This window comes from Pelophylax lessonae (assembly GCF_965119305.1).
Source record: "Pelophylax lessonae genome assembly, chromosome: 1".
NCBI lineage: Eukaryota > Metazoa > Chordata > Amphibia > Anura > Ranidae > Pelophylax > Pelophylax lessonae.
The window spans coordinates 348,366,173-348,393,056 of record NC_138768.1 but is presented as its reverse complement, the minus strand read 5'-3'; the positions used below and the strand labels follow the sequence as shown (position 1 = coordinate 348,393,056).

Below are 26,884 nucleotides of genomic sequence, written 5' to 3'. Positions count from 1 at the left end.
AAACTACATTCAAATTTTAGTTTAAGCCAACGACCCCCCTTGCTGCTCTCGTAAAAGATATGTTAGTTACAATCCTAAAATACTTGTTTGCTGGAGCCAACTCCCTCCAGATCCGACTAATATTTTTCTGATACCCCTGAACAGATGAGCTAGTGATTCTACATTGGGGGTTACCATACAGGTAACAATCTGACTATAAAATCTTTGTACTGACAATTTTAAGCCTGGTACACATTTTCACATTTTGTTCAACCCAGTGGGCTGAATGGAAAAAAAACTGAGGAGCTTGCTGTACTAACTGTGCATGTTAGTATAGCGATCTCCCGCCAGAACACACCGGTCAGCGGTTGCAGCTATTGGCTGCAGGCGCTGATCGGCTGCTATTTTTCCAGCATGCCTGTTCGACAGAAGCTGGACAGGCTGCTGTACATAAGTCCTGAATGTTGGCCGGTTTCTGTTGAACCAGCCAATATTAGGCCAGTGCGTAACTGGCTTTAGATTCACCAAATCTATGTAATATTGGCACCCAGACAATGTAAACAATCATTTTAATTCCAGTCAGGCATACAATCTGAACTATATCCTTCCTCCTTTTTGCAATCAATCAAATGTCACTATAAGCCCCGATTCACACTGGTGCGATGCGGGAAACCCTGCGAATCAGTGCCGGTTCCCGTATCGCACCAGAATCACACAGTGGTTCACACTGAGATCTGCGAATCACTGGGCTTGTCAATGTAAAGTTATTGACACCCCAGAGTGGTTCGCAGATTGCAGTGCCAACTGTGAAATGGTGCAGGAATCGGATCACATAGGTGTGAACACCCATGCGATCCAATTCCAGTGCAAACCAAAAAAGGGTCCTGCACCATTTGGTGCGAATGTGATGCAATTTCAGCCATACATTTATGACTGAAATCGCAACGCACGGACATCGCATGTGATCTGCACAGCAATGCATCGCATTATGTGAACCGGCAGTAAAATGTGCTCTAGAAAACTGATAACTGAAAGTGTTTCTTTGGTAAATATATTCTTCTGCTTGCTTGCCGACTTGTAGGGTGCCCTCATTAATTTGCACTTTTCAAGAAAGTCTGTTTGGTTTTGACATGTTCAGTTTTTTTCTGTCTGACATTACTGACTCAGACATGTGGCTTGATCATTGTTTTGATGTGACGGCTAAATAACCTTATGGCTAGTCACTGGCTTGTGACATACGGGTGCAAAAGAGTGAGGGCAGGCTGCCAAGCGTAGTGAAAAGATCCATTCCAGGGTTCTAATTCAGCAGTAATTTAATAGGTATTAGAAGATCACCCTGCAAATCACTGTTATTACTGAAGTATTTGTTCCAGCGCAAGCCACTCATTTCTATTCATTGTGTGACTTGATCCTCCTTTGTAAAACAAATTGGTTTTGCCATACTCAATCCTAACACATGTATACCATGCACATTACCAGTCACTAAGATGTATGGTTTAAGCACATTTTTGTATTTGATGCGATTTTTGTTACATTGGTTATGGGATCTCTCATTGATTCCATTTTTAAACCGTAAACTACCAAGCTCCTTTGTCTGGATAATTGTAACATTGTGTTATTAAATTGAGGAACGACCAGGATTATCTTCAGTTACTGATTCTATACACCAAAGGACCTGGACATTTAAAGCATACATAAACAGTAAAGTCTGCTTTAGTGGATTACTCGGGGATTATGCAGTCCATAGATGATTTGATATTCTTTCCATGGGTGGAAGGAAAGAAAATTTCTTGATTCCCCCATCAACACAGTCAGTTCTGATGGGGAAATGCCTCACGCAGCGGGTACGGAAAGTATTCAGACCCCCTTAAATTTTTCACTCTTTGTTATATTGCAGCCATTTGCTAAAATCATTTAAGTTCATTCTTCTTCCTCATGAATGTACACATAGCACCCCATACTGCAGTCCAGGGCTCTCCTTCTTGATTGGCTGAGATGCAGCATCGGCGCCATTGGCTCCCGAGGCTGTCAGTCAGTCAGTTAGCCAATGAGGAGACAGAGGGGGCAGGGTGGAATGGCAGCTCCGTGTCTGAATGGACACACGGAGCTGCAGCTCGGCTCGGGTGCCCCCATAGCAAGCTGCTTGATGTGGAGGCACTGGACAGGAGGGGAGGGGCCAGGAGCAGGGAAGCGGGACCCAAGAGGAGGAGGACCCGGGCCACTTTGGGCAAAACCAACTGCACAGAAGAGGTAAGTATAACATATTTGTTTTTTTTCTTTTTTTCTTTTTTTAAATCGAGACTTTACAATCACTTTTAGCAGTCAAAATAATTGTATTTTTTTAGTCTGCTCTATAGAACTGTGATCTTGCTTGACACATGGTGGATTCACTTTTAAAAGCAATGCCCTGAATTTATTTTATTTAGCCTTAGATGTGCCTACAAACTTTTTTTGACAGACAAGTGATTTTAGATCTAATAAATGTTTTTGCTGTATTTGGTTGTTTTATTTGCTATTTGTCCTATATGCTATGAAATTAATTCCCTAATCCGTATTATGGGGACCCCAAAATCTACGTGTTTGTTCCGAAACCCACATTTAGGCCCCGTTCACATAGGGGCGATCCGACTTCGGGTGGCGACCTCCGAGGAGCGGCCGCCACGGACTTCATAACATTGAAGTCTATGGCGGTCGCCTCCTGGTCGCCCCAAAGAAGCTCCGGACCCTTTTTCTAAGTCGGAGCGACTTGTGTCGCTCCTATTAGAACGGGTCCGTAGCTTCCCTATGGAAGGCAACCTACGGCGACCTGTGAGGTCGCCTCACAGGTCGCCTTAGTGTGAACGGGGGCTTAGCTTATCCCAACACTTCTCTCTTCCAGAAAACAGTAAACCTATGATTTTCTAAATGTCAGTCTTTTGTTAGGACAAAACAGTGCAAAGTAATTTGTTAATCACCACCTATAGTCTGTTTATTCAATATACAGATATTGAATATTTAATTACTAAAACACATACACTATATACGTATTGCTTGAATGAAAAGGGAATATAATGTCCGTAAAGTTTTTAGTGATCTGTATTACAACAGGACATCCCTTATTTCATATCGCTGCAGTTAATATTTCCTTTTTATTTATTTTTTTGTGAAAGGACCAAAGTGGAGAGACCTTCGATATAAGTTGCCCCAAAGAAAAATAATACTATATTGTCAAAGCGGAAAGACTTCTAGGATTATGTAAATCTCAGTCCTATGAAGCAGAAAGCACTGTAGCTTAGAAGAGACTGTGAATCTGTTCAAGGTCACCTTGAAATAGTTCTCATCTCGAATCACTTGATTAACAGTCTGAAGCTTTACTAGGAAAGCTTGACATGGTCTATTATAAACTTGGCAAGATTTTACAAGTGCTTTGGGGAAGACCTGGTTTTTACCTTTTTTAACTAATTAATTGCAGTGTCTGCATTAAAAAAAATGTATGCTCTTTGCTCATTTATGCTTGCAGAGATGTAATTCCACATTATGTTGAATTGACAGATTGCTATGTGGAATTTTATGTTTAAACTGATGGCAATGATGCAAAATATTCTGACAGTATGGATATTTCTGTAGATGATTCTAAAAACGAATCTCTTTCTCCTGGCAGTAAGCGCTCCCAGATTAAAGCCTTGGGCCAGACAATTTTATTTTTTGACATTTTGACTATAGTGGGGAAAAAATAATATTTCTTTCAGTTATTCTATTGAAGAGAATTTCCTTTTTACTCACTGACTGTCCTGAGATTATCCATAGTGATGGAGGGTGTGGGCATCAGCAAGACAGGCATAGACAGCAAATAAACTACATTTAAAGCCCTATACTGTGCTTAAAATGTATGGTCTCCCTTTAAAGTTAGGTCAGCAATAATTTGCTGTTATCCAGAGTTTGTTGTTTTGAATGATTGAACTCATCTGAAGTTCCCTTACTTGCACAACATGCCCACTGCTAAGCAGACCAACCACATACCGGAAACCACATCGTTTGCATCAGAGTACATGAAGCTCTAGTATTGTTGCCTAGATCTAAGTGGCTAGGAAATATTATCAGGGATCCAAAGTGTGATACAAATATGTGTTCCATGAATATAATGTGAAAATAAAGACCCAGAATGGGACCTGATTTGGGTCTTAACATACTGGGAATAAAGGTCTTAAAGATGCCCTCAAAGCTATGCAGTAAATCGGTGACTATGACAGTTATTTGGTAGGAAAAAGGACCACGACGTTAGACATGAAGTTAGTTTGTCTTTTCTTGCTGTAAAAAAAAAAAAAAAAAAAAAACACTAGTGCCAGAGTTGCCAATTGTTAGTATCAGTAATTTCAGAGACAGCCCATAAAAACAGAGGGAAATTTGGACTGTCATATATGCAAACAATGTGAAAGAAAACAGGCCTATCCCGGTGCTAGACTACTCCACTCAGTACGACACTATCCACAGTGTTGGCTAGACTAGCACTGAGAGAGCCCCGTTTTCTTTCACTTTGTTTGCATATATTCTCATTGGGTTGATGGTGCATGACTTGACTTGATTGGTTTGGACTAATTTATTGCTCTGAAATTTGGACTGTCCTTTATATCTGTAAGAGGAACTTCTAATCTATGAAAAAGGCATGTCCAGACTTAAATCGGAGTTCCACCCTAAAATTATACATACCTACATCTTCTTGCTCCGGGTCACCTGAAAAACAAATGGATAATCGCAATTTTTTTTTTTTTACTTACCACGTTTAGAAGAAAATATACTTACCTTACTTCCTCTTCCTCCCCTCGGCGGCCACGGCGATTCGTCACTTCCTGGCTTGCAATGATTCCTGGGAGCTGAACGTCATCGCTCCCAGGAATCAATGCGCCTGCACCGGCCCCAACGTCAGTTCCGGTGCAGGCGCCGTCATACCTTGCTAAACCGCTTCTGGGCATGCCCAGAAGCTGTGCAGGGATGACGCTGCGGCACCGGAAGTGACGGCGGGGCTGGTGCAGTGCATCGTGGGACCGAAGAAGACAGAAGAGGACACAGAAGAGGATCGCGTTGCCTTCAAGCTGCCCACACCTGAGATGGCAGCGCTGGACAATACATTTTCAAGGTAAGTATTTCTTCTAAAAGGTAAGTGCAACCCGGGACAGTTCAGAGGCTAGCCATTGTGGAATGCACTAGCCCTGACTGTCCCGGGGGTATTTTTATTAAAAAAAACTTTCCCACGGTGGAACTCCGCTTTAAGAAGCTGGAGTCTAGACACCTGCCAACCAAGGTATTTTCAATAAATGAATGTACCCTGGTTGGCTTTTCAGCTTACCCCTTAAGGCAGTGGATCACTACTCCACAGAGCCTTAATAGCTCCAGCATGGCTGAGCTGAGGGAGCCGGACCATCCTTATTTGTTAGTAACAGTGGCTTCTAAGGTAAGTACCACCACTGAAAATCAGGAAATTGGGGTCTCTTCTCCTGATTTCCAAATTGGGACCTTTCTTCCAGAATCCCTGTAAACACCAGTGAGTTCGCTGGCACTGGTTCCTCAGAAAGCCATCATTTCCAAGATTGGGGGGCAGAGGACCCGCAGGAGTAAGAAGAACTGGCTGCACGAATACAGCGCTGGTCCCCAGGCTCTGGTAGGTACCTGATTTTTAAAAGTCAACAGCTGCAGACTTAAATAAATAAATGTTCCTCCTTCGGGTTTGATATCACACCCTCTTGAGATAGACAAAGAAGAACCAAACCGAAAAAAATAATTCAACTTTGTAACTGGTTTCATTCTTATCTATTAGTTCCTCATTTGAAAAAAGAGTTAGGCAAAGTTAAGTATCCAGTCTCTGCGATAACCGTTTTATATGTTCTCATTTAGATTACTTCATTAAAAGACATTATTATTATAATTCAGGACTTTTATATAGCGCCAACAGTTTGCACAGCGCTTTACAAAATGAAGGCAGACATTACAGTTACAATACAATTTGGAACAAGAGGAATCAGAGGGCCCTGCTCGTTAGAGCTTACAATCTAAAAGGGAGGGTCAATTGATACAAAAAGTAATAGCTGTTGGGGATGAACTGATGGGGAAAGTGAAACAGTGTATTAGTTAGTAGCCGGGTAGGCTTCTTTAAAGAGAAGGGTTTTCAGGGCTCGTCTAAAGTTGGATAGATTAGGGGACAGTCAGACAGATTGGGGTAGAGAGTTCCAAAGAATGGGATAAGCTCTGGAGAAATCCTGGAGGCGAGCATAGGAAGAGGTGACAAGGGAGCTAGAGAGCAGGAGGACTTGGGAGGACCGAAGAGAGCGGCTTGGTTGATATTTTGAGATCAGGTTAGTGATGTAGCTGGGGGCAGAGTTGTGGATGGCTTTGTAAACTATTGTTAGCACTTTGAATTTTATTCATTGGGTGAGTGGAAGCCAGTGAAAGGATTGGCAGAGAGGGGTGGAGGACACTGAACAGTTGGTAAGGTGGATGAGTCTTGCAGCAGCATTCATTATGGACTGAAGGGGGAATAGTCTATGTAAAGGTAATCCAATGAGGAGGGAGTTGCAGTAGTCGAGGCGAGAGATAACCAGGGCCTGAATTAAAAGCTTGGTGGTGTCATTGGTTAAAAAGGGGCGTATTCTAGCGATGTTGCGGAGGTTAAGGCGGCATGATTTGGACAGGGATTGGATGAGCCTGAAAGGACAGTGCAGAGTCCAGGGTTATCCCTAGAACCCTGGCATGTGTGGAAGGAATTGCTCACTATTTAATATATTCATTTCCTCCTCCCAATTTTAGCCTCTGGACAATTTTTGTTTAATCAGTACAGTATTCGTCCATAAAAATCGAACCAAGAACACGCATGCTCGGAAACAAAAGAATACATTACAATATATTACATCATAGTTGTATTCTGTCTTACAAAAATTTTTGTAACTCTAGTAACCTAAAAGTTTTCGATATAAGACTAGCATGCAAAAACAAAAAAAAAAACCAGACAGTCATTCGTCCCATATTCTCATTGTGTGTACCATACCTAAAGTGTTACTAAACCCACAAAAGTAAAATCAGTCTTTATTTGCAGTAAAGCATGCTTGTTATACTCACTGTGGAACCTAATGGGTTAATCCTTTGCATTGTGTTAAAAAGACTGTTTGATCCGTTCTTCTCTGATCCTCCCCTTCTTCCACTGTCCCCAATCCATCTCCTAATAAGACAGAGTCTTTGTAGTCACTCTGCACATGCTCAGTTTGGTGTGTATTGCTAGGGTTTTTTTTTTTTTTTTTTTGGGAGAGTACTGTCCAGACAGAGGGTCAGGGGTCCTGCATCCTCATAGGACAATCAGGGGAGAAAGAAAACTCCTGCAAGCTTTAATCAGACACTGATAGAAGTCACAAAACTGCTATATACTGCTGTTGAGAAAAGATATTTAGCAGTTTAAATTTGCTAAAAAAAATTGGCATTTCCATGTTCTGTATACTGTGGGAGACCAAATATAGTGAATGCAGGGTCCTGGGTTTAGTTACATTTTAAAGAGAATTGCCACCAGAACATTTGTTCCCACTGTAAGATTTCCCCTCACCTCTTGCTCTCATGATAACTCAAAAATATAGAATTTCTTCCCACTTTCTGCCTCAGTAACAGTGGTCACCAAGACAAATGGAGGGGTGAATCCCTCCAGCAGGGTAAAGAGAAAAAAAACTGATTCTCACTCTTAAACCGTAACTCCCCTTATTACCTCTGGGTGATCTATGTACATTGCAAGGATTTTCGTTAACTTTGTTGCAGATTTCTACCTTTTGCTAGGGCTCTTTCACACGGTCCGCCTCCTTCGGGGGACTCCGTGCTCCCCAGCGGGGATCGATCCGCCGATCCCCGCTGAGCAGACAGGTGACAGCTCCCTCTTTGCTCTGTGTGCGGATAGGGAGGTTTCGGAGCCCCACTGCTCTCTATGGGGAATCGGATGAGAACGGACTGCCTGTCCGCTGTCATCCGATCCGATCCCCTGGACGGATGGAAAATAGGGTTTCCATCCATCCGGATTTCACGAACAGGATCGGATGCGGATGGCAGCGGACATGTCACCACTGACATCCACTGCCCCATAGGGATGCATGATGGATCCGATCAGATCCGCCTAAAAAACTAACAGGATCTGATCGGATCGTGTGAAAGGGGCCATATTCTGAAGGAATAGCTGATTGTTTCTTTGTGTCCATGTGCAAAGTAAATGTAAATGCGAGTGATTTTAGAATTATCCGCTGCTACGTTTGCTGGGTTCTAATGAGGAAAGTAGCAGGGTCTGCGTCCCCTTTTTTAGATGTGATTTCCTTTTGGGAGTGTCTCACCAAAAATGTTGCAAGGGGTGTCCAAAATCTGACTCGTATCTTAGTGCAGACTTCTGGGAAAATGAGTGAGCCAATCATACAAACTGGAAATTACCCATCTGGGGGGGGGGGCGTTCTGTACACCATCTGCATACAGAAGACCTTAAGTTAGCCATATTGGATTTTACAGAAAATGACAGACCTGCAGATTGAAAAGAAAAGTCATTTTAAATAACATTCAGTTACAATATGAATTGTGTAGCAATTGGCTATGCTATATTATATATTTTTTTAATTGCTTCTTTTGTTTTTTTTTTTATCAAAGTTACATTTTACATTTGTAGGAAAAGGTCATAGTCATTTAATTTTGGTTTTCTGTTTTTTTCTTTATTCTGCAGCGGACAGTTTGCAGTGGTGAAGAAATGCCAGGAGAAAAGCACAGGTGGGCACTATGCAGCGAAATTCATCAAAAAGAGACGTACCAAATCAAGCCGGCGCGGCGTGACCCGGGAGGATATTGAGAGGGAGGTCAGCATACTAAAAGAGATCCGACATCCTAATGTGATCACGCTGCATGAGGTGTATGAGAACAAAACCGATGTCATTGTCATTCTGGAGCTGTAAGTACTACAAAGCATCCCCTCATATGCTTGTTTGTGTTTGGGGTGCTGAGAGGATGATGTAATGTGCTTCCTGTGCACAACACAGACTGAAGCCTGCTATTTCAAGGGTTCTCCATTATTTAGGCCTAAGGGTTTCGCTGAACAAAACCAACTGAGTAATAAGTTTACTTTCACTGCAGGGTGCCGAGTAGGGAACACAAAGTGCTAGCAAATATCTATTTAACATCCCTTTACCATGCAAAACACTGCAGCTCTCTGGAATTATAAATTACATTTGAATAAACAAATGTACTTGTAATGGTGTTTATGGAAGAACGGACTTTAAAAAAAAAAAAAACTGGAGAAACCAATCAGCTGTTTAATGTAGTGGGCATAACGAAAGATCTTTTTTGGATTGATTTATAAGACAAATTGCACTTTGTATGTCATCAGTCACTTCTGAACGCTGTGGTATCATGTATTGACACATAGATCAGTGTTTCTCAACCTTTTTTTCAGTCAAGGCACCCTTTGAAAATATGGACAGTCTTGAGGCACCCCATTCTAAAATGTAAAAGCTATTCCAATAATTTTACATAATGCAGCAACATCCAAAAGTCTAAGTAGGACACCCAACGTTGGAGGTGATTTATTCTTCCAAAGCAAATATACTTGTGCAAACTGGTACTGACTGGTATTCCATTGTTTCTCTTCTCCCTCAGTTTTTCTCCTTCACTTAGCTAATGTGACCCCGACACTGGTGGGGAGGGGCAGTGGAGGGTCAAACAAGGATGCTATGCAGGCAACTGGCATCCTTCTTATCAACTGATACCGTTGGTTGTTAGGACACCGACAGCTAGAAGGTTGGAATGGTGCACAATGAAAACCTGTGACTTTCTTGTAACTAAAAAGGCAGCCTTTATCAACATGCCAGCTTGTATACAATTTTTGGACAATTTTGAAGCATTTTGCCAAGGCACCCCTGAGAAACCTCAGGGCACCCCAGGGGCACTGGCCTGGGCACCCTGGTTGAAAAAGGCTACCCTAGATCACAGTACTAGCTGAATTAATTTTCTTTTGCCAGTTAAAATGATTCATATGTACAGTATGTATTCCAGCGGTGTATTTAGCAGTTTTTTTAGAGTTTAGGTCCATAATTAGACAAAAATGCAGTTTATTGGACTTTACCAGACTAACGTCCCACTGAATCCAATGCATTTTAGTTTCAGTTCTATCCCAAAGATATAATACATGTAAGTTATAAAGTAACAGCACTACAGCCAAAATATTTTTAAAAGGCTTTGTTTCCTATGGGGATGTTCTATGTTTTATAAGTGCTTTCGAACCATAGTTATGAAGTCTGACCTGCCCCCTCCCCTCCCCTCCTGCTGTAGCCAATCTGATGGTTGATTCATAGCTGCAGCTTGTTTAGGCTATGAACATTTTCCACAAACATGCATCGGCAAGAGTAATGCAGAGGGAGGATTGGGGTATTTCAGTCTCTGCATTCTTCTTGCTGTTGCTGATCTGTGAAAGTATTTACAGCCGAGACTGTAGCTATGAATCAACCATCTCCTCAAAGCTGTTTCTGATTGGCCATGGGGGTGGGGCAAGTCCGTACTCATAACTAGGATTAAAAAGCACTGAGAAACATGGGATAAAAAACAACATGCCTATAGGGGACAGAACTGTAGGATAAAATTAGAACTGTAGAGTCTCTTTAACCACCTCCCGTCTGGCCACTGTAAATAATTGTATCCTACAGTTCTGTCCCCTATAGGCGTGTTGTATTTTATCCCACGTTTCAAAGTGCTTTTTTAATCCTAGTTATGAGTACGGACTTGCCCGCTATAGGCATGTTGTATTTAATCCCATGTATGTTGTATTTAAGCCCATGTTTCATAGTGCTTTTTAATCCTAGTTAGGAGTACGGACTTGCCCGCTATAGGCATGTTGTATTTTATCCCATGTTTCCAAGTGCTTTTTAATCCTAGTTATGAGTACAGACTTGCCCCCCGGGGGCATAACTAGGATTAAAAAGCACTTAGAAACATGGGATAAAATACAACATGCCTATAGGGGACAGAACTGTAGGATAAAATTATAACTGTAGAGTCTCTTTAACCACCTCCCGTCTGGCCACTGTAAATATACACCAGTTACAGTGTCCCCAATCAGCACCACACAAGTCCCAGTGTCCTTGATCACTGCCATAGCAGTGATAGTATCCACAGAAGGACTTGTTCACATGTGCGATGCTCTCCATAGATCCACCTGTGTTCGGATCGCTCTTCGGAGAACATTTGACAGGCAGCGAGGAGGAATCGTATCGCCTTCTCACCACCTTCTTTAATCCATGGGATCCTGCACAAGCACCTCCGTTCACTTGAATGGGTCACTATCAGCCGGTGTCCGGGGGATATAATTCTGCCACGACTGCAAAGTAAGGTATCGCAGCCCCAGCATGTGTATACTGCCAGCCGCTGCCTTTGCAGCTAAAGGGGTAGCCATTGAGGGGAAAAGGTTTTACAACCTCCTAACCTTGTGTGTGAATGAGTCCTAATAGATCAGTGAGTCACAATTGGTGTCCCTAATTGTCGCATTTACTAACCCTGGCCTGTTTATTGACTATGTTTCTGCCTATTGCCTGGACCAATCCTTTGCCTGTTTGCTTTCTGTGTCTTTGGCTGCTCCCGAACTGACCCATCTGCATGTTCTAATGACTATGTTCCTGTGAGACACAAGTCCCAGCCATCCCCTGTGGGCAACTGAACTCCTGGGACTATGGGAACCCTTTTGTTCTTCCTTTCTTTAGCCTCCTGTACTTCCTGGTCAGTGAACATAGTATTCCTGAGGACAGCCATGTGGCAGTAGGCTAGGCTTGCTTAGCTTGTAGGTACTGGAACTGCTGTAGGTGCTGCTACACTAAACTAAATTGTCCTGATCACATGTATAGAAGTGACCATTGCAATACATTGGTTTTGATACAATTGGTTGATTTGTGTGATAGAAAAGATATAATGTCCGGTAAATAATCAGTCCAAAAAGAGAAAAAGTATCGCCACCCTTGGGAGGAGTGGCAGAATGTGTTTTGGGGTGTAATGTTATGTCCACCCATGCTGTGTGTGAGAAATATCCTATTAAAATTACAACTTTAAAAAAAATAATAATTTTCATTTTCATTCCACATTTTCCAAAAACTTGTGAAAAAAAAACAAAGTCTTAAAAAGAAAAAATATCTTTGGTGTGCTTTGGTGTGCCACTGTCCTGCTGCTCCAGGGCCTTTGAAAATGTAATAGATGGGAGATTAAATGCGAAGGTGCTCCTTTGATTTTAGATCCCTCTGTGTGGTTAGTCTGTGAAAAATGTCTCACACATATGATATTGCCATATGGAGTAGCAGAATGTGTTTTGGGGTGTACTTCGAAGAATGCCTGTGACGTGTGTTAGAAATATCTTAATAATTGGCAACTTAATAAAATAAATTATTATTTTTTTCTGCAATTTCCAGGGACTTGTGGAAAAAAATACATTTTCAAAAGACTCATTATTTATTAAAACTGAAGAGTGCAAAATCTGGTGCAGGTCTGTTTTGAAACCAATCAGCTTCCAGGTTTTATTGCCAAAGCTACATTGAACAAGCTGAAGTTAAATGCCGATAGGCTACCATGCACAACTGCACCAGATGCTGAGTGCAACAATTTTAGTAAATCCCCCCCAATATGTCTTGCAGAATTTTTTTGTGGGTGTTTCTACTTTTCTGGTGCTCCAGGGCATCCAAAAATGTGATAGGTAGTCAGGAAATTAGATGCGTATTTATGCTCCTTGAAAGCCCAAAGGTGTTCCTTGGATTTCGGGCCTCTCTATGCATTTAGTCTGTGAAATAGTCTCACACATGTGGTATCCCCATGCTCGGGAGGCATCGCAGAATGTGTTTTGGGGTGCAATTGTAAGTATGCTTATGCTGTGTGTGAGAAATAACTTGGTAAAATGAAAAAACAATACCCTAATCCCTTTTGTTGACAATCTTTTAACCCGAGAACATGCCTGCTCATAGTCTCCAATCTGAGTCAAACATAGATGATAACTTAAAAAAAATCTTTCTCACAGGAAACTACAAGGAACCCTGCACAGCGTATAAGTCAGGAAGTCCATTGCTGCTAGAGCTGTACCAAGAATGAAGTCCTGGGGTTTACACAGTATTTGACTTGTGCACAGCTGCAGTGTTTGTGGCACAGGAGCACTTTTAGTTCAAGATCATGGGCAGACATTACCAATGTTTACTGCCAAACTTCTGTTTCCGGTTGCTCTGAAAAGCTATCGATGGTGGAATGCTTTTAAGATTGGGCATAAGCAGCTTCTGTCAGGCATTCAAGAGGAGATCATCATTTTGTTTTTCCCAATGGCAATTTACAGTGGGACTAATGTCCTGCAACAATGAGCCAATTCTTTTTTTCCATTGGCTGCGGCACATTGCAGTGAATGTCAACTCAACATGCAGGGCATTGTAGCTATGGCATGTGAACAGCCTGTGTGAACAAGTGTATTTTAGACTTTAGGTGGGCGGCAAGGGGTGGTTAAAAAAAGAGGCTATTCCTATTTGTATTATAGGAAAAATATATATTAAAAAAACTTCTTCAGAATCATACATGGCAAAAAGGTGATCATAATATATCGTCCTTCTTTGTATAAAGATAAAAAGATCATAGAAGTCATAAAAACACCCCACACCCTCTGTAAAATGAAGAGCTTTGTACAGTTCTGCAGGATTTTTTTCAGTAAAATGACATTAATAGCAGATCGTTTGATGACGAGTCTTTCTAGATTTTCCTGTTTTTACAACTTTGACTTGGTGGTCATAAATTTTTTTTCTTTCTTGCCTTCTTTGATCCTCCAGAAAAGATGATTTACATCAGCTAGCCTCCTTCTGCCCATACCAATACCAATATAGGGCTTAGTGTTTGGATGCTGACAGGGGTGAGGCTTTACCAAATGAGCATACCTTGTCAGATTTGGGACAGTTTTGGATGGATTAAAGCAAGATTTCCTTGTCCTGTGCATTTCTACTGGCTCTTTTGATATGGTGACATCTTTTTTATTTTAAAGACACATACCTGTTCTATAATATATAGTGAGTATAAAACCTCAAAAGTAGCTAACTCCTTGTCATTTATACATGAGTATGTGTGTGTGTGTATAAATAAATATATATATAGTACAGACCAAAAGTTTGGACCCACCTTCTCATTCAAAGAGTTTTCTTTATTTTCATGACTATGAAAATTGTAGAGTCACGCTTCAAGAGGTAGTCACCTGAAATGTTTTTCACTTCACAGGTGTGCCCTGTCAGGTTTAATAAGTGTGATTTCTTGCCTTATAAAGGGGGTTGGGACCATCAGTTGTGTTGTGCAGAAGTCAGGTGGATACACAGCTGATAGTCCTACTGAATAGACTGTTAGAATCAGGGCTGTCTTTAACACAGGGCAAAAGGGGCAGCTGCCCCGGGTCTAGTCATTGTTGTGGGGCCCAAAGCAGCTGCCCCTTGAGCCCCCAAATAGTTGATAGTTGATAAGTGGATTCAAGAGGGCCCAAGAAATTTTTTGCCCAGGGTCCAATCAAGAATAAAGACAGCCCTGATTAGAATTTGTATTATAGCAAGAAAAAAGCAGCTAAGTACAGGAAAACAAGTGGCAGAAGAGACTTGTTTGGGCTAAAGAACACAAGTAATGGACATTAGACCAGTGGAAATCTGTGCTTTGGTCTGATGAGTCCAAATTTGAGATCTTTGGTTCCAACCACCGTGTCCTTGTGCGACGCAGAAAAGGTGAACGGATGGACTCTACATGCCTGGTTTCCACCGTGAAGCATGGAGTAGGAGGTGTGATAGTGTGGGGGTGCTCTGCTGGTGACACTGTTTGGAGATTTTTTCAAAATTGAAGGCATACTGAACCAGCATGGCTACCACAGCATCTTGCAGCGGCATGCTATTCCATCCGATTTGCGTTTAGTTGGACCATCATTTATTTTTCAACAGGACAATGACCCCAAACACACCTCAAGGCTGTGTAAGGGCTATTTGACCAAGAAGGAGAGTGATGGGGTGCTGCGCCAGATGACCTGGCCTCCACAGTCACCGGACCTGAACCCAATTGAGATGGTTTTGGGTGAGCTGGACCGCAGAGTGAAGGCAAAAGGGCCAACAAGTGCTAAACATCTCTGGGAACTCCTTCAAGACTGTTGGAAGACCATTTCAGGTGACTACCTCTTGAAGCTCATCAAGAGAATGCAAAGAGTGTGCAAAGCAGTAATCAAAGCAAAAGGTGGCTACTTTGAAAAACCTAGAATATGACATATTTTCAGTTGTTTCACACTTTTTTGTTATGTATATAATTCCACATGTGTTAATTCATAGTTTTGATGCCTTCAGTGTGAATCTACAATTTTCATAGTCATGAAAATAAAGAAAACTCTTTGAATGAGAAGGTGGGTCCAAACTTTTGGTCTGTACTGTATATATACACACAGTTAAAAAAAAAAAAAAATTAAAGGTACACTTTGAAAAAACATCAGATCTCAATAGATAAAAATACCCACTTCAAAAATGAACTTGGTAATGTGTAAGGAACGAAAGGATGCCACATTGTTTGATGGAAATGAAAATTATCGACCTACAGAGGACTGAATTCAAAAACACCCCGAAAATCAAAGCGAAAAAATTATGCCAGAGGCTAGTCGATTTTGCTGAAATTTCATTGCAGTAACTCAAAATGGTACTCTCTAGTTTGTATGGCCCCCATGTGCTTGTTTGCATACCTGACTACGTCGGGACATGCTCCTAATCAGACCACGGATGGTGTCCTGGGATATTTCCTCATGGATCTGGACCAGGGCATCACTGAGCTCCTGAACAGACTGAGGTGCAGCCTGGCAGCATCGGATGGACCGAAACATAATGCCCCAGAGGTGTTCATTGGATTTAGATCAGGCCAGCGTGGGGGCCATTCAATGGCATCAATTTCTTCATCCTCCAGGAATTGGCTGCATACTCTCACCACATGGGGCCGGGCATTGTCGTGCACCAGGAGGAACTCAGGACCCACTGCACCAGCGTAGGGTCTGACAACGGGTCCAATGATTTCGTTCCGATACCTATGGCAGTCAGGGTGTCATTATCTAGCCTGTAGAGGTCTATGCTTCCCTACATGGATATGCCTCCTCAGACCATCACTGACCCACCACCAAACCGATCATGCTGAATGATGTTACAGGCAGCATAACATGCTCCAAGGCTTCTCCAGACCCTTTCACGTCTGTCACATGTGATCAGGGTAAACCTGCTCTCATCTGTGAAAAACACAGGGCGCCAGTAGCGGACCTGCCAATACTGGTGTTCAATGGCAAATGCCAATCAAGCTTCACGGTAACGGGCAGTGAGCACAAGGCCTACTAGAGGACGTTGGGCCCTCAGACCACCCTCATGAAGTCTGTCTCTAATTGTTTGGTCAGAGACATTCACACCAGGCCACTGGTGCTGGAGGTAATTTTCTAGGGCTCTGGCAGGGCTCATCCGGTTTCTCCTTGCACAAAGGAGCAGATACCGGTCCTGCTGATGGGTTAAGGACCTCCTACGGCCCTGTCCATCTCTCTTAGAGTAAATGCCTGTCTCCTGGAATCTCCTCCATGCTCTTCTGCCAATAGCACGTATTGATGTGCCATCCTGGAGGAGTTGGACTGCCTGTGCAACCTCTATGGAGTCCAGGTATCGCCTCATGCTACCAGTTGTGACACTGACCTTAACCAAATGCAAAACCAGTGAAAAACCATCAAAATATTAGTAGGGGAAAAAAATGTCAGTGGCCTCCATCTGTAAAACTACTCCTGTTTTGGTTGTCTTTTGTTGCCCATCCAGCCATCCAGTGCACCTGTTGTTAATTTAATTAACACCAAAGCAGCGGAAACTGATTAACAACCCCCTCTGCTACTTAACTTGACCAGAAATATCTCAGGAGTTTAATTGACTTGATCATATACTCTGATTTAAAAAGTGTTCCTTTAATTATTTTTTAGCAGTGTGTGTGTGTGTATATATATATATATATATATATGTATATATGTGTATATATATATATAATGTCAAAAGTATTGCGACGCCTGCCTTTACACGCACAATATTGAGTTAGCTCACCTTTTGCAGCTATAACAGCTTAAACTCCTCTGGGAAGGCTGTCCACAAGGTTTAGGAGTGTGTCTATGGGAATGTTTGACCATTCTTCCAGAAGCAGATTAGTGAGGTCAGACACTAATGTTCGACGACCAGGCCTGGCTCGCAGTCAGCGCTCAAATTCATCTCAAAGATGTTTTATCAGGAGTCAGGATTCAGGACTGTGCAGGCCAGTCAAGTTTCCTCTCCCCAAACTTGCTCATCCATAAATAGGTATAATACACTGTTCATACACATACTTTATGTACCCAGATACCAGGCCTGTCAGCAAATTGCTTAGTAGTACTGCTTTGGTTTGGTCTTATGACTTTATGGTGATTTCCCCCTATTTACTTTTGGCAGCGTTGCAGGCGGCGAGCTTTTTGACTTTCTTGCTGAGAAGGAATCATTATCAGAGGAGGAAGCGACCGAATTTTTGAAACAGATCCTCAATGGCGTCAATTACCTGCACTCGCTGAAAATTGCCCACTTTGATCTTAAGGTATAGTATAATTAGAAGACAGATAGACAACAACACTACATTTCTTCAATAAACTGAATGTAAATCAACAAAAAAATTGGTATAACATTGGTCAAAGCTCAGTGCCTAGAGCTTCAGAGGCGTGCAGGAGATTATGTTTTGCTCTTAACCACCGGATAATCTATTCTATCTTTTAGGGTTTCTGTTGGTAGTTGCAGTTCTGTACACCTGCTGTAGCTATTAGGAGGAGGTCCCAGGCTCCCTGTAGGAATTTATCCTGATTCTATATTCTACATGCAAAAATGCATAGAAGCAGCCAAAATTTCACAGGTGGACAGGAAGAAAGGCAGGGTGATGCTCACAAAGTATCCAAGACATGTAAGAAGTTATGGCTGGCTCAGCGAAAAAATATTGAAGTTATATAGTATGATAAATCTTAAAAGAAAAGTTCACAAACTTAAAAAAACCGAATATACATACTCTCCTAAATGGCTGCATCATTATTCTGAGCTGCAGCTGTTACCCTCTGGCTCTACAACAAGAACTGAGCAACCAAAGACAGCTGATTGCTCAGTTTTTAGGTTCGCTCTGAGCACAGAGCAGCGACTGTCAGTCACTGGCTCTGTGCTCCGCCCCTCCAGCACCAGGATGTAGAGGGGACAGGAATGGCTTGTTCAGGCTCTCGGTGATGTGCTGAAAGGCTGAGCCAGCTGCCAGTGTTCTGCCGAAAACTCCAACCACTTCACTTACGTTGACTCTACCCTAAGAATAATTGGAGATTTCGACCACCCGCAGCCTATACACTGTAATTAGTGGACATTGTTAGTCCGCTTGCTAGTTGTCACCGCCTTGGAGGTGGCCATTTTGTTGGTTACTAGCGAGCTAAAAATGTTCACTCGTTCTAGCGTGTATCGGAGTGTATATGCTGCTGCCTGTTCTATGAAAACACCAAATGGGCAAAATCTCCAATTATTCGTGGTGTAGTGTCAACAAAAGTGACATGTTTGGAGTTTTTTGGCAGAATACCGGCCAGGCATCTAGGGGATCCTGACATTTTTGGGATCCCTGCAGAGCTTGGATCAACTCTTTGACATCACCGGAATGCAGAACTAAGTGCACTTCTGTGACCCACAGGAGAAGTATGGGAAAAAGAACTTTGGCCATACTTTTTCCTTTTAACAACTGTATTCACTAAGCACTGACTGTAAAGAAATGGCTGTGTAAAAAGGCTAGTGTATTTCACTACTAAAATACCATGCTAACAACAAGAGGTTCAGACAGCTGCAAAACCTGCCTTATTCCAGTCTTTCAGGGCACACAAACCATTGGGGTAGCTATCGCTGGGCAAATATTTCCCCAGGAGCAACATGTGAAGACAAATTTGCCAGTCCTCGAAATACTCACTTGACTGAGAGAATCATGAGGATGTGATTCGTTGATCCTATCTGCTCCATGGCAGCAGATAAATCTTGACCCTCCTGCAGGCAAATTGTCCACCCATTTATATGCTATAATGAGTGCCTCTGAGGTAAAAACTGAAATCAAGTTTTAAAATTAGGAGCATCTTGTATAATTTCCAAGCCCTAACGGTCACCTTTAATGGTTTGCCAATACTGTGAAGTGCATGAGGCCTGGGGTATATGTCAGTCTTGCGTAAATATGCTTACAAGCTGTGTCAAGGGTTTTGTGCAGCTAGCATACTGCCATTTATTAGTATGGGCAACTGTATGCTGCAACTGTGTCTCCCAGGTGCTACTTTCTCTATTGCAACCACTAAAAATGCCTAGTATTGATTGGGGTCGAAGCAATGTCACCTTCTGTCCTGACAGTGACAATAAGCCGCTAGGCCCAATGGGATTGCATCATGGGAGAAGGTCACATGATCCCCCCCCATACCTAAAGCATTGTCATTTTGCAGTGGCAGACACAGAAGGAGCAGCATGGAAATGAGCTGAAAGCAAGTATAAGATAGTTGGAGATGAGCTTTACAGCATCTGTCATTTTGCCATTAATAGACAAGATGACAGGGTCTTTTTTAAATGTCTGTATTTTATTGGGTGTTGATCCATAGCACCAGTCAGAAAAGTGAGAGGCTCTGATCAATACCATGGACCTGCTCTCCCAGGCAATGGTATGTTAGCCACTTGGTTTCTGTGATTTAATTTGATTTAAGGCAGCCTTTTAAATTGCTGTAAATTATGTCAGCCTTGTGAATGTATCAATATGTTTTAAATGAAGGGAGCATTTATTAATGTGTCATTGCTCGCTCTTTCTTTTGTATTTATGAAGCCAGAGAACATCATGCTTCTGGACAGAAATGCACCTAAGCCAAGGATCAAGATCATTGACTTTGGACTAGCTCACAAAATTGACTCTGAAAATGAATTTAAAAATATATTTGGAACTCCAGAATTTGTGGGTATGTATATGTTCACTGATCATTTTTCAGCAATTGAAAATAGTTTTTTTTTCCACTTTGCTTGTAAAAGAAATGTTTTAATTATGTTGCTCTATATATCCGTTATTTCTTACTTAATTCTAGTCTGTTATTTCTATTATAGCTCCGGAAATTGTAAACTATGAGCCACTTGGTCTGGAGTCTGACATGTGGTAAGACCTTACACTATACACATTTTTAAAATATATGGTCATCACAATTGATTTTTGCATTACCAAATGTATAATATGGTTGTTTAATAAAGCTGCACTGTACTATAACTGCAGCTTTGAAAATAAAAGTAAATGCGAAAAAATGTCAAAATATGACCGAGAGAAAGTTGCTTGGCTTTCTTTGACTAACAATGATTTTGTTTTAGTTCATTCTGAATAAATTGAGTTAGTTGTCAAATATTTTTTTGCCAAAAACGGAGGAATCTATACTGTAAGTTAATTAAATAAGCTACAACATAGCCTATCTATGATTGTTTTCACTTCAATTGAAATGTGGCTAAAGTGACCATAACGACTTTAAAAATAACAACACAACGCATTGTCAACGCATTGTCTAGAACAAAAAAATGCAGCATTATAAGAAAAAACAGGAAAACCTAAAAACACCTTTGAGTTACGTGAATAGTAGCCCAAACCTCTATGAAAACATCTACAGCAACCCTAAAGAATTGATTTTAAAGGGATAATGTATCTGTATTATGACCATATACAGTATATAATACCAATAATAAAGAAGCCACCTTGAGATCTCAATAGGTTTTGCCAATGCCCCAGGCCAGTAAATTGAAAAAAAAAAAACACAAACCAAGAACAATTTTAAGTACAAATTCACTAGAAATAGGCCCCTATGACACGAAGGGTCCAATCAGGTCAGCCTGTCAGTTTTTCCGGCGGAACTGATCTGACCCTCTGTTCACCCCTAAGGACTGGCAGGTTTTCACCCTGACTTTTATGTCCGTTTATGCCCTCATATCTTTAATCCAATCTGGTCCCCTAAAAAAGAAGGGGATCTGTCCCCCTCTGTCTAGTCCAGGGGTCTTCAAATTATGGCCCTCCAAGTTGTTCGGAAACTACAATTTCCATCATGCGTAGTCATGTCTGTGAATGGCAGAGCTTAACAATGCTTCATGGGACGTGTAGTTCCGCAACAGCTGGAGGGCCGTAGTTTGGAGATCCATGTTCTAGGCGGATCCAGTCCACTAGTAAAAACAAAAAAATTGTAGGGGATCCATCCCCCTCTGTAGGCGGATCGTATCTCCGCTGTCCCTTTACACTTGCTGTTCCAAAGAGGAGAGCGGGTTCTGTCAATGCCTGCTCTGCATAAACTGAGCAGACGCGGACCTCTGTCATCCACGCGCTCTGCTCACATCGGTAGGGGACCTGTCCGCTGATCCTCTGCTGATCAGATCTGAGTCGGCGCTGTGTGAAAGATGCATTATATATTTATGATGTTGGGATATTTGAATAGAAAATGTTAAAATGTTTTCATAAGCCATATGAGATGGGGGGAAAGGTATTATTTTTTTTTTTTTTTTTTGCTACATTGAGTCATTTGTTATATTCACCTTTTTGTCTTTTGTTTCATTGTAGGAGCATTGGAGTCATAACTTACATTCTGTAAGTATTGATTGCTTAGATCCTTTCCTGCTGCAAAGTATATAAATAATTGTCTGTTTTTACACTTTTTACTTTTTTAAATGCAGGTTCAGATTTATTTTTTATTGACTGAAGCTTGTTGTAGGGATGTTGTACCCAGCACAGCAGCTCTGTTTGCATTACCCTATTGAACAGTCCTGGTTTTGTAAAATATGCGTTATATATTTTGCAGCTTATTTAGCAAAGGTTTAAACATACATTATAAATACAACAGTCCACAGCACATACTGCATAATTTCTTTATCAATGTGTGCATTGAACATTGGTGGTGGATCTGTGACAGAAAACTGTAGATTCTTTTTCGGGGATTTTAGAAGACTATCACACAGAAAGGCCACACCAATAGTTGCAGATTTTAAAGTATCCTGGTGTGTTAGCTGTGTGAATTGAGCCTTTTGTCGCAACAGTGATACAAATGTTTTAAATGTTCCTATTTGTGTATTTCATCTTTCCAAGGTGAGACGTGTAGTTTTGTACCTGTTAAAAAAAATATATATATATATATATGCATTTGCAGGGTTTACATGAGCTGTTGATATGAGAATCAACCCCTCTTTGAAAATTTTGCTAATTTGATGTCTCTGAGGCAATTATCAGCTGTAGACAGGTCCTACATTTTGTATCTGCGAAAAATAGATGCGAAGCTGATAAAAATATTGGTGTCCCTGTTTTAGAATATGCCAATCCTTCAGATTGTGCTATGGCATGAGGGTTGAGAATCAAAGTGTTGTAACTATTGTTTGTATTCAGTAGGCACCTGATATTTTGTAACTGGCTTGCTAAAGTTCCCTAAACACAATTTCACTATGGTTTTGGGTGTCCTCCAGTTGCTAAAACATGCTGTGCATGGTTTTTAGACAGATGTCTTCCTAAGAATAAGACATCTGCCCATGCCTGAACACAATGGTACTCACCATGATCATCTGTGCACATCTTCTGATATGATGTAGTGGTGTATATGTGGTTAGCACATTCATTTTCTTTACATAAAACCTCGGAAGCGTTTTTTTTATCCTCTTTTAAATTGCCTGGTTGTTGTCCAGTTGTCTTAGTAAATGCTTAATGTGAATTACACCCCCAGAAATACTTACGTCCACCTTTCAGCGATGTGGCAGTTACATTCCTTGCCAGCCACTGTCATTTTCTTCTTGGCCACTTACAGTTGCTGAGTTTTCAGTATCTTGATTGGCCGACGACATCCAATGCATTTACACAAGAGTGATTCCGGCACACCCAGAGCGTGCCAGGAATGCAGGCTGCGCTACACGTGTTCAGTGTACATTCAGTAGAAGTGTGTGAGCAGGCAGGTGTGTTATTGATGACGAGACATAGCATGTCTTTTCTGCAATAAAGTGCTGCCTGCTCACAGTTTTTTTACTAATTAAAGTGATTGTATAGTCTCGCTTTTTTCTATTAAAATAACGAACATGTTCTACTTACCTGCTCTGTGTTTAATGGTTTTGGACAGAGCAGCCCATATCCTCCTATTCTCTGGTCCTCTGCCAGGGCTCCTTGCCCATCCCTTCTGTTGCGTGCCCCCACAGCAAGCAGCTTGCTATGGGGTCACCCGAGCCAAGCTGCAGCTCTGTGTATCCATTCAGACACGGAGCTGCCGTTCAGCCCCACCCCCTCTTTCTCCTGATTGGCTAAGTTTGATTGACAGTAGCGGAAGCCAGTGGCGCACACTGCTGTGTCTCAGCCAATCAGGAGAGAGTCCCGGATGGCTGAGGCGTTCGTGGACATCGCTGGATTGAGATGGGGCTCAGTAAGTATTAGGGGGGCTGCTGCACACAAGGCTTTTTATCTTAATGCATAGCATGCATTAAGATAAAAAAAAAACTTCTGATTTTACAACCCCTTTAGGTTTGGATGAGAAGCACTCTTTCTAGCAGGTTAGAAAAGCTGAGCTAATTATACAGAGTCCCCTGCAGTGCTCATGTAAGAGATCATGCCTGAACGAATGTCTGCTCTCCGATGTCTAGGGCAGCTTCAGTTACATTTGTTAGTAGTTTGGCTTAGTGGTAGATGAATTCATGTACTGTGTTATCTTAGAGGTCCAAACAGGCAGCAGTAATATTGCCATCTTGCAGTAGACAGTGAGAATAGTGATACAGACATCACGCTCTTGAAGTAATCTCTGAACTGCATGTATCACGGCCCTTTGTGCTGTAAGCAAAAGAGGAAAGTCATTGAGATCAATCGCTGTCTGCCGTCCTAGTTTCTGGAGCTGCATTCTGTTTGGAGCTGGTCTAGGGATAATGCTTAAGTGGTCATACACCAAATCCTGTACTATATGTCACAACAGTTGTTTATTTCTAGTTGTGTTATATCTGGTACATACTTCATAGCTTTGTGTGGGTACAGTTTCATATCATTCTCAGAACTATTCTTTTATAATCTTTGTGTCAACTGTAGTAACACACAGTGACAATGTTTATTTATATTAAGCTGGACTCACTGAAAGGACCATACATGACCTTTAATTAAAGCTTGCATCACCATAGGGGTGACTGAGGGCTGTGGTGCAAATGCTAAAAGTCTATTATGTATTTACACTAATAATATTAGTCAATTTTTCTGATCAATTTATTATACAGACATGTAAATTAGCTCTAAATTTATTTTCACAGATGTTAAAGGCATATTCCACCTTTCGTAAAACAATAATAATAAATGCACTCATATTGAAAAAAGAAAAATGGGCATTCTTTCATTTTTGGAGCCTACAAAGCATTGAAAATGCCATCCGTGCATTACGAGCACAATGCATAGGCTCCTCTAGACCATTCCTCCAGCCCCAGGTCCCGTACAGAGATACTGACTTTCAGTTATGAGGCTGGAGGATGGACCAGTGGACTACGAGTGTGGTGACATCACCATATGTATAAGTCCCTCAGTTGTGGTGGCAGATGGGTCTTTTCTTCCATTCACAGATCTGTGTAATTGGATGTTTGAACGGATGAGATGGCTATGTGGGGAGAAAAAAAAAACAGAATTCAGGTAAAGGAAGTTTGGGGGAGGGGTGGGGGCAGTGCAATCAGACCATGTTTTCTGTTACACACTAAATATTGGTTTAATATGAAATTTGGTTATAAAGGTAGAATTAGCCTTTAACTATTGATTTATTTATTTTTTTAAGCAACCTCTTCGATAGTTGTGAAATATTTTTGACCATGTTCTTACAGGTTAAGTGGAGCATCTCCATTCCTCGGTGAAACCAAACAAGAGACGTTAGCAAATATATCTGCTGTTAGCTATGAATTTGAAGATGAGTTTTTTAGTAGCACTAGCGACCTGGCCAAAGATTTTATCAGGCGGCTTCTTGTCAAGGACCCAAAGTAAGTTGTGTTTATCAAAACTGGTATTGATTGTTAATAGAATAAGCGATAAAACATAGAGAGCAAAAATTAATGAAATGTGGTTGTGTAATGATGGATTCTCCCACAACGTATTTTAATAACTGTTTTTCTAATCTGTTTTAGTGTAAAATAAATTGTTGTCTTGCTGTTTTATTTATTTATACACTAACAGGCTCCCACCTGGAATAGGTGGACTTTGGGGATAGCGCATACCCAAGTAATTCATGATACACGTTTACTAAGCAACAGTGATATTTTGCCTTACTGACCCTATTAATAGCCAAAAATAACTATTGCAAATAAATATTTTATCTGCTAAAGGTAGTTTTCATGCTGCATTTTTAGTTGGGTTGGGCAATCCCTGTACCCATAGCCTTTGTTTTAAATCACTTTAAAATAATCCCATATTAATCTTTTCACCTTTGTAAGTGCCCTTGCTCCTGCGCTTAGTAAATGAGGTAAAACTCTACTTTGCAAAGAATACTCAACCACATACAAGGCAAATATATTTTTGTACATGATTGGATGACAGAAACCAGCACAGCTTCCCCTCAGATCTAGAGCAAATGCACTTGCAGTGCACAGTATATTTGCCTTTAGTAAATCACCCTCCATGGGTATTGCCATGCATGCTGGAGTAGGAGAAATAATTTTTAGGTCTATATATACAGTTAACTCAAAACTGACGTCACCCTGAAGAAGACCGTAATTTTTGAGATTTGAAGTCTTACATTTATTTACTCAGCAGTTTTCTTTTTTTTTCCCTGCCAGCTGGCACTAACTGACACTAACTAACTCAGAATGCATACAAGGATCAATTGGCCAAGCTCCGTAGTTCTACATTTCTCTTTAGTACAGTGGTCTGCTTTTTTACAGGTTATGCCTTCTTGCCCACATCAGTGCCTGACCTCACAAATGCACGTCTGAACGAATAGTCAAATATTCCCATAGACACATTCCTAGCCTTGTGGACAGCCTTCCCAGAAGATCTGGGGTGGGCCAACTCAATATTGAACCCTACAGACTAATGGGCCATATACACTATAAGATTTTCTGAAGACTTTTTCCTTTAGATTTACCAAAACCATATAATATGAGGTCAAACCTAAACACTTTCAATTTGTATGCAATCTGGCAGGCCCTTGCACTACATAGAAAAGGAAAAAGTCTTCAGAAAATCTTATAGTGTGTATGGCCCTTAAGACTGGGATGCCATTAAAGTTCATGTGCGTGTAAAGAAAGGCGTCCCAATACTTTTGATATTATAGTGTACATGAGTAGGGAGAGGGCATGTCAGAGAGTTGACAGGGCAGCAAGACTTAGGGTGACCTCTAAACCCTGACTTTAAAGCTGAAGACTGAAGCACATTGGTAGTTAAAAAGGGGGTAATTCTTTCAGAAGTAAGCCATCACAACTAGAAAAAAATAAGACTGCGTATTTACATTCCTGTAGAATTCTATTCTGCTTTTAAGACTGCCATAGCTATACCTAAAGCATTGCAGGATACAGCATAGGTACATGGACTTGTCATCTATGAGAGTGGGGATTTTTTTATTTAACTTTTTATTCACTTCTGTTAAGATAAATCGTGATTACTTGGTGCCTCCTATTATTACTTATAGTACTCCTCAACATAGAATTCTGGATATGTTTGGAGTATGAATAATCATCTGATTGGACTAATTAGCATTCAGTTTACTGACCCTTGCGTGTGCGTGGCTAGTTTTTAGGCATGTGGGGAGAATAGACAATCAGACCCAAGTTATCCAAGTCTTTTAATAAACACACTACCTCTGTGGTAAATTACAGTGACAAAAAAAGATGAATATAAGGCTGATAGGGAAGGAATG

The 26,884-nt window shown here is 41.2% G+C and overlaps 1 protein-coding gene across 1 annotated transcript in view; it reads left to right on the top strand.

The window, feature by feature from the left end:
• The window catches only part of DAPK1 (death associated protein kinase 1), a 257,141-nt gene that overhangs the window by 137,850 nt on the left and 92,407 nt on the right, over positions 1-26,884 (top strand). Inside the window, exons 3-8 of the mRNA XM_082258253.1 lie at positions 8,684-8,905; positions 17,451-17,589; positions 19,858-19,987; positions 20,130-20,178; positions 21,610-21,636; positions 24,861-25,013. Of these exons, the coding sequence (XP_082114379.1) occupies positions 8,684-8,905; positions 17,451-17,589; positions 19,858-19,987; positions 20,130-20,178; positions 21,610-21,636; positions 24,861-25,013 (720 nt within the window). The remainder of the gene's footprint in view (positions 1-8,683; positions 8,906-17,450; positions 17,590-19,857; positions 19,988-20,129; positions 20,179-21,609; positions 21,637-24,860; positions 25,014-26,884) is intronic.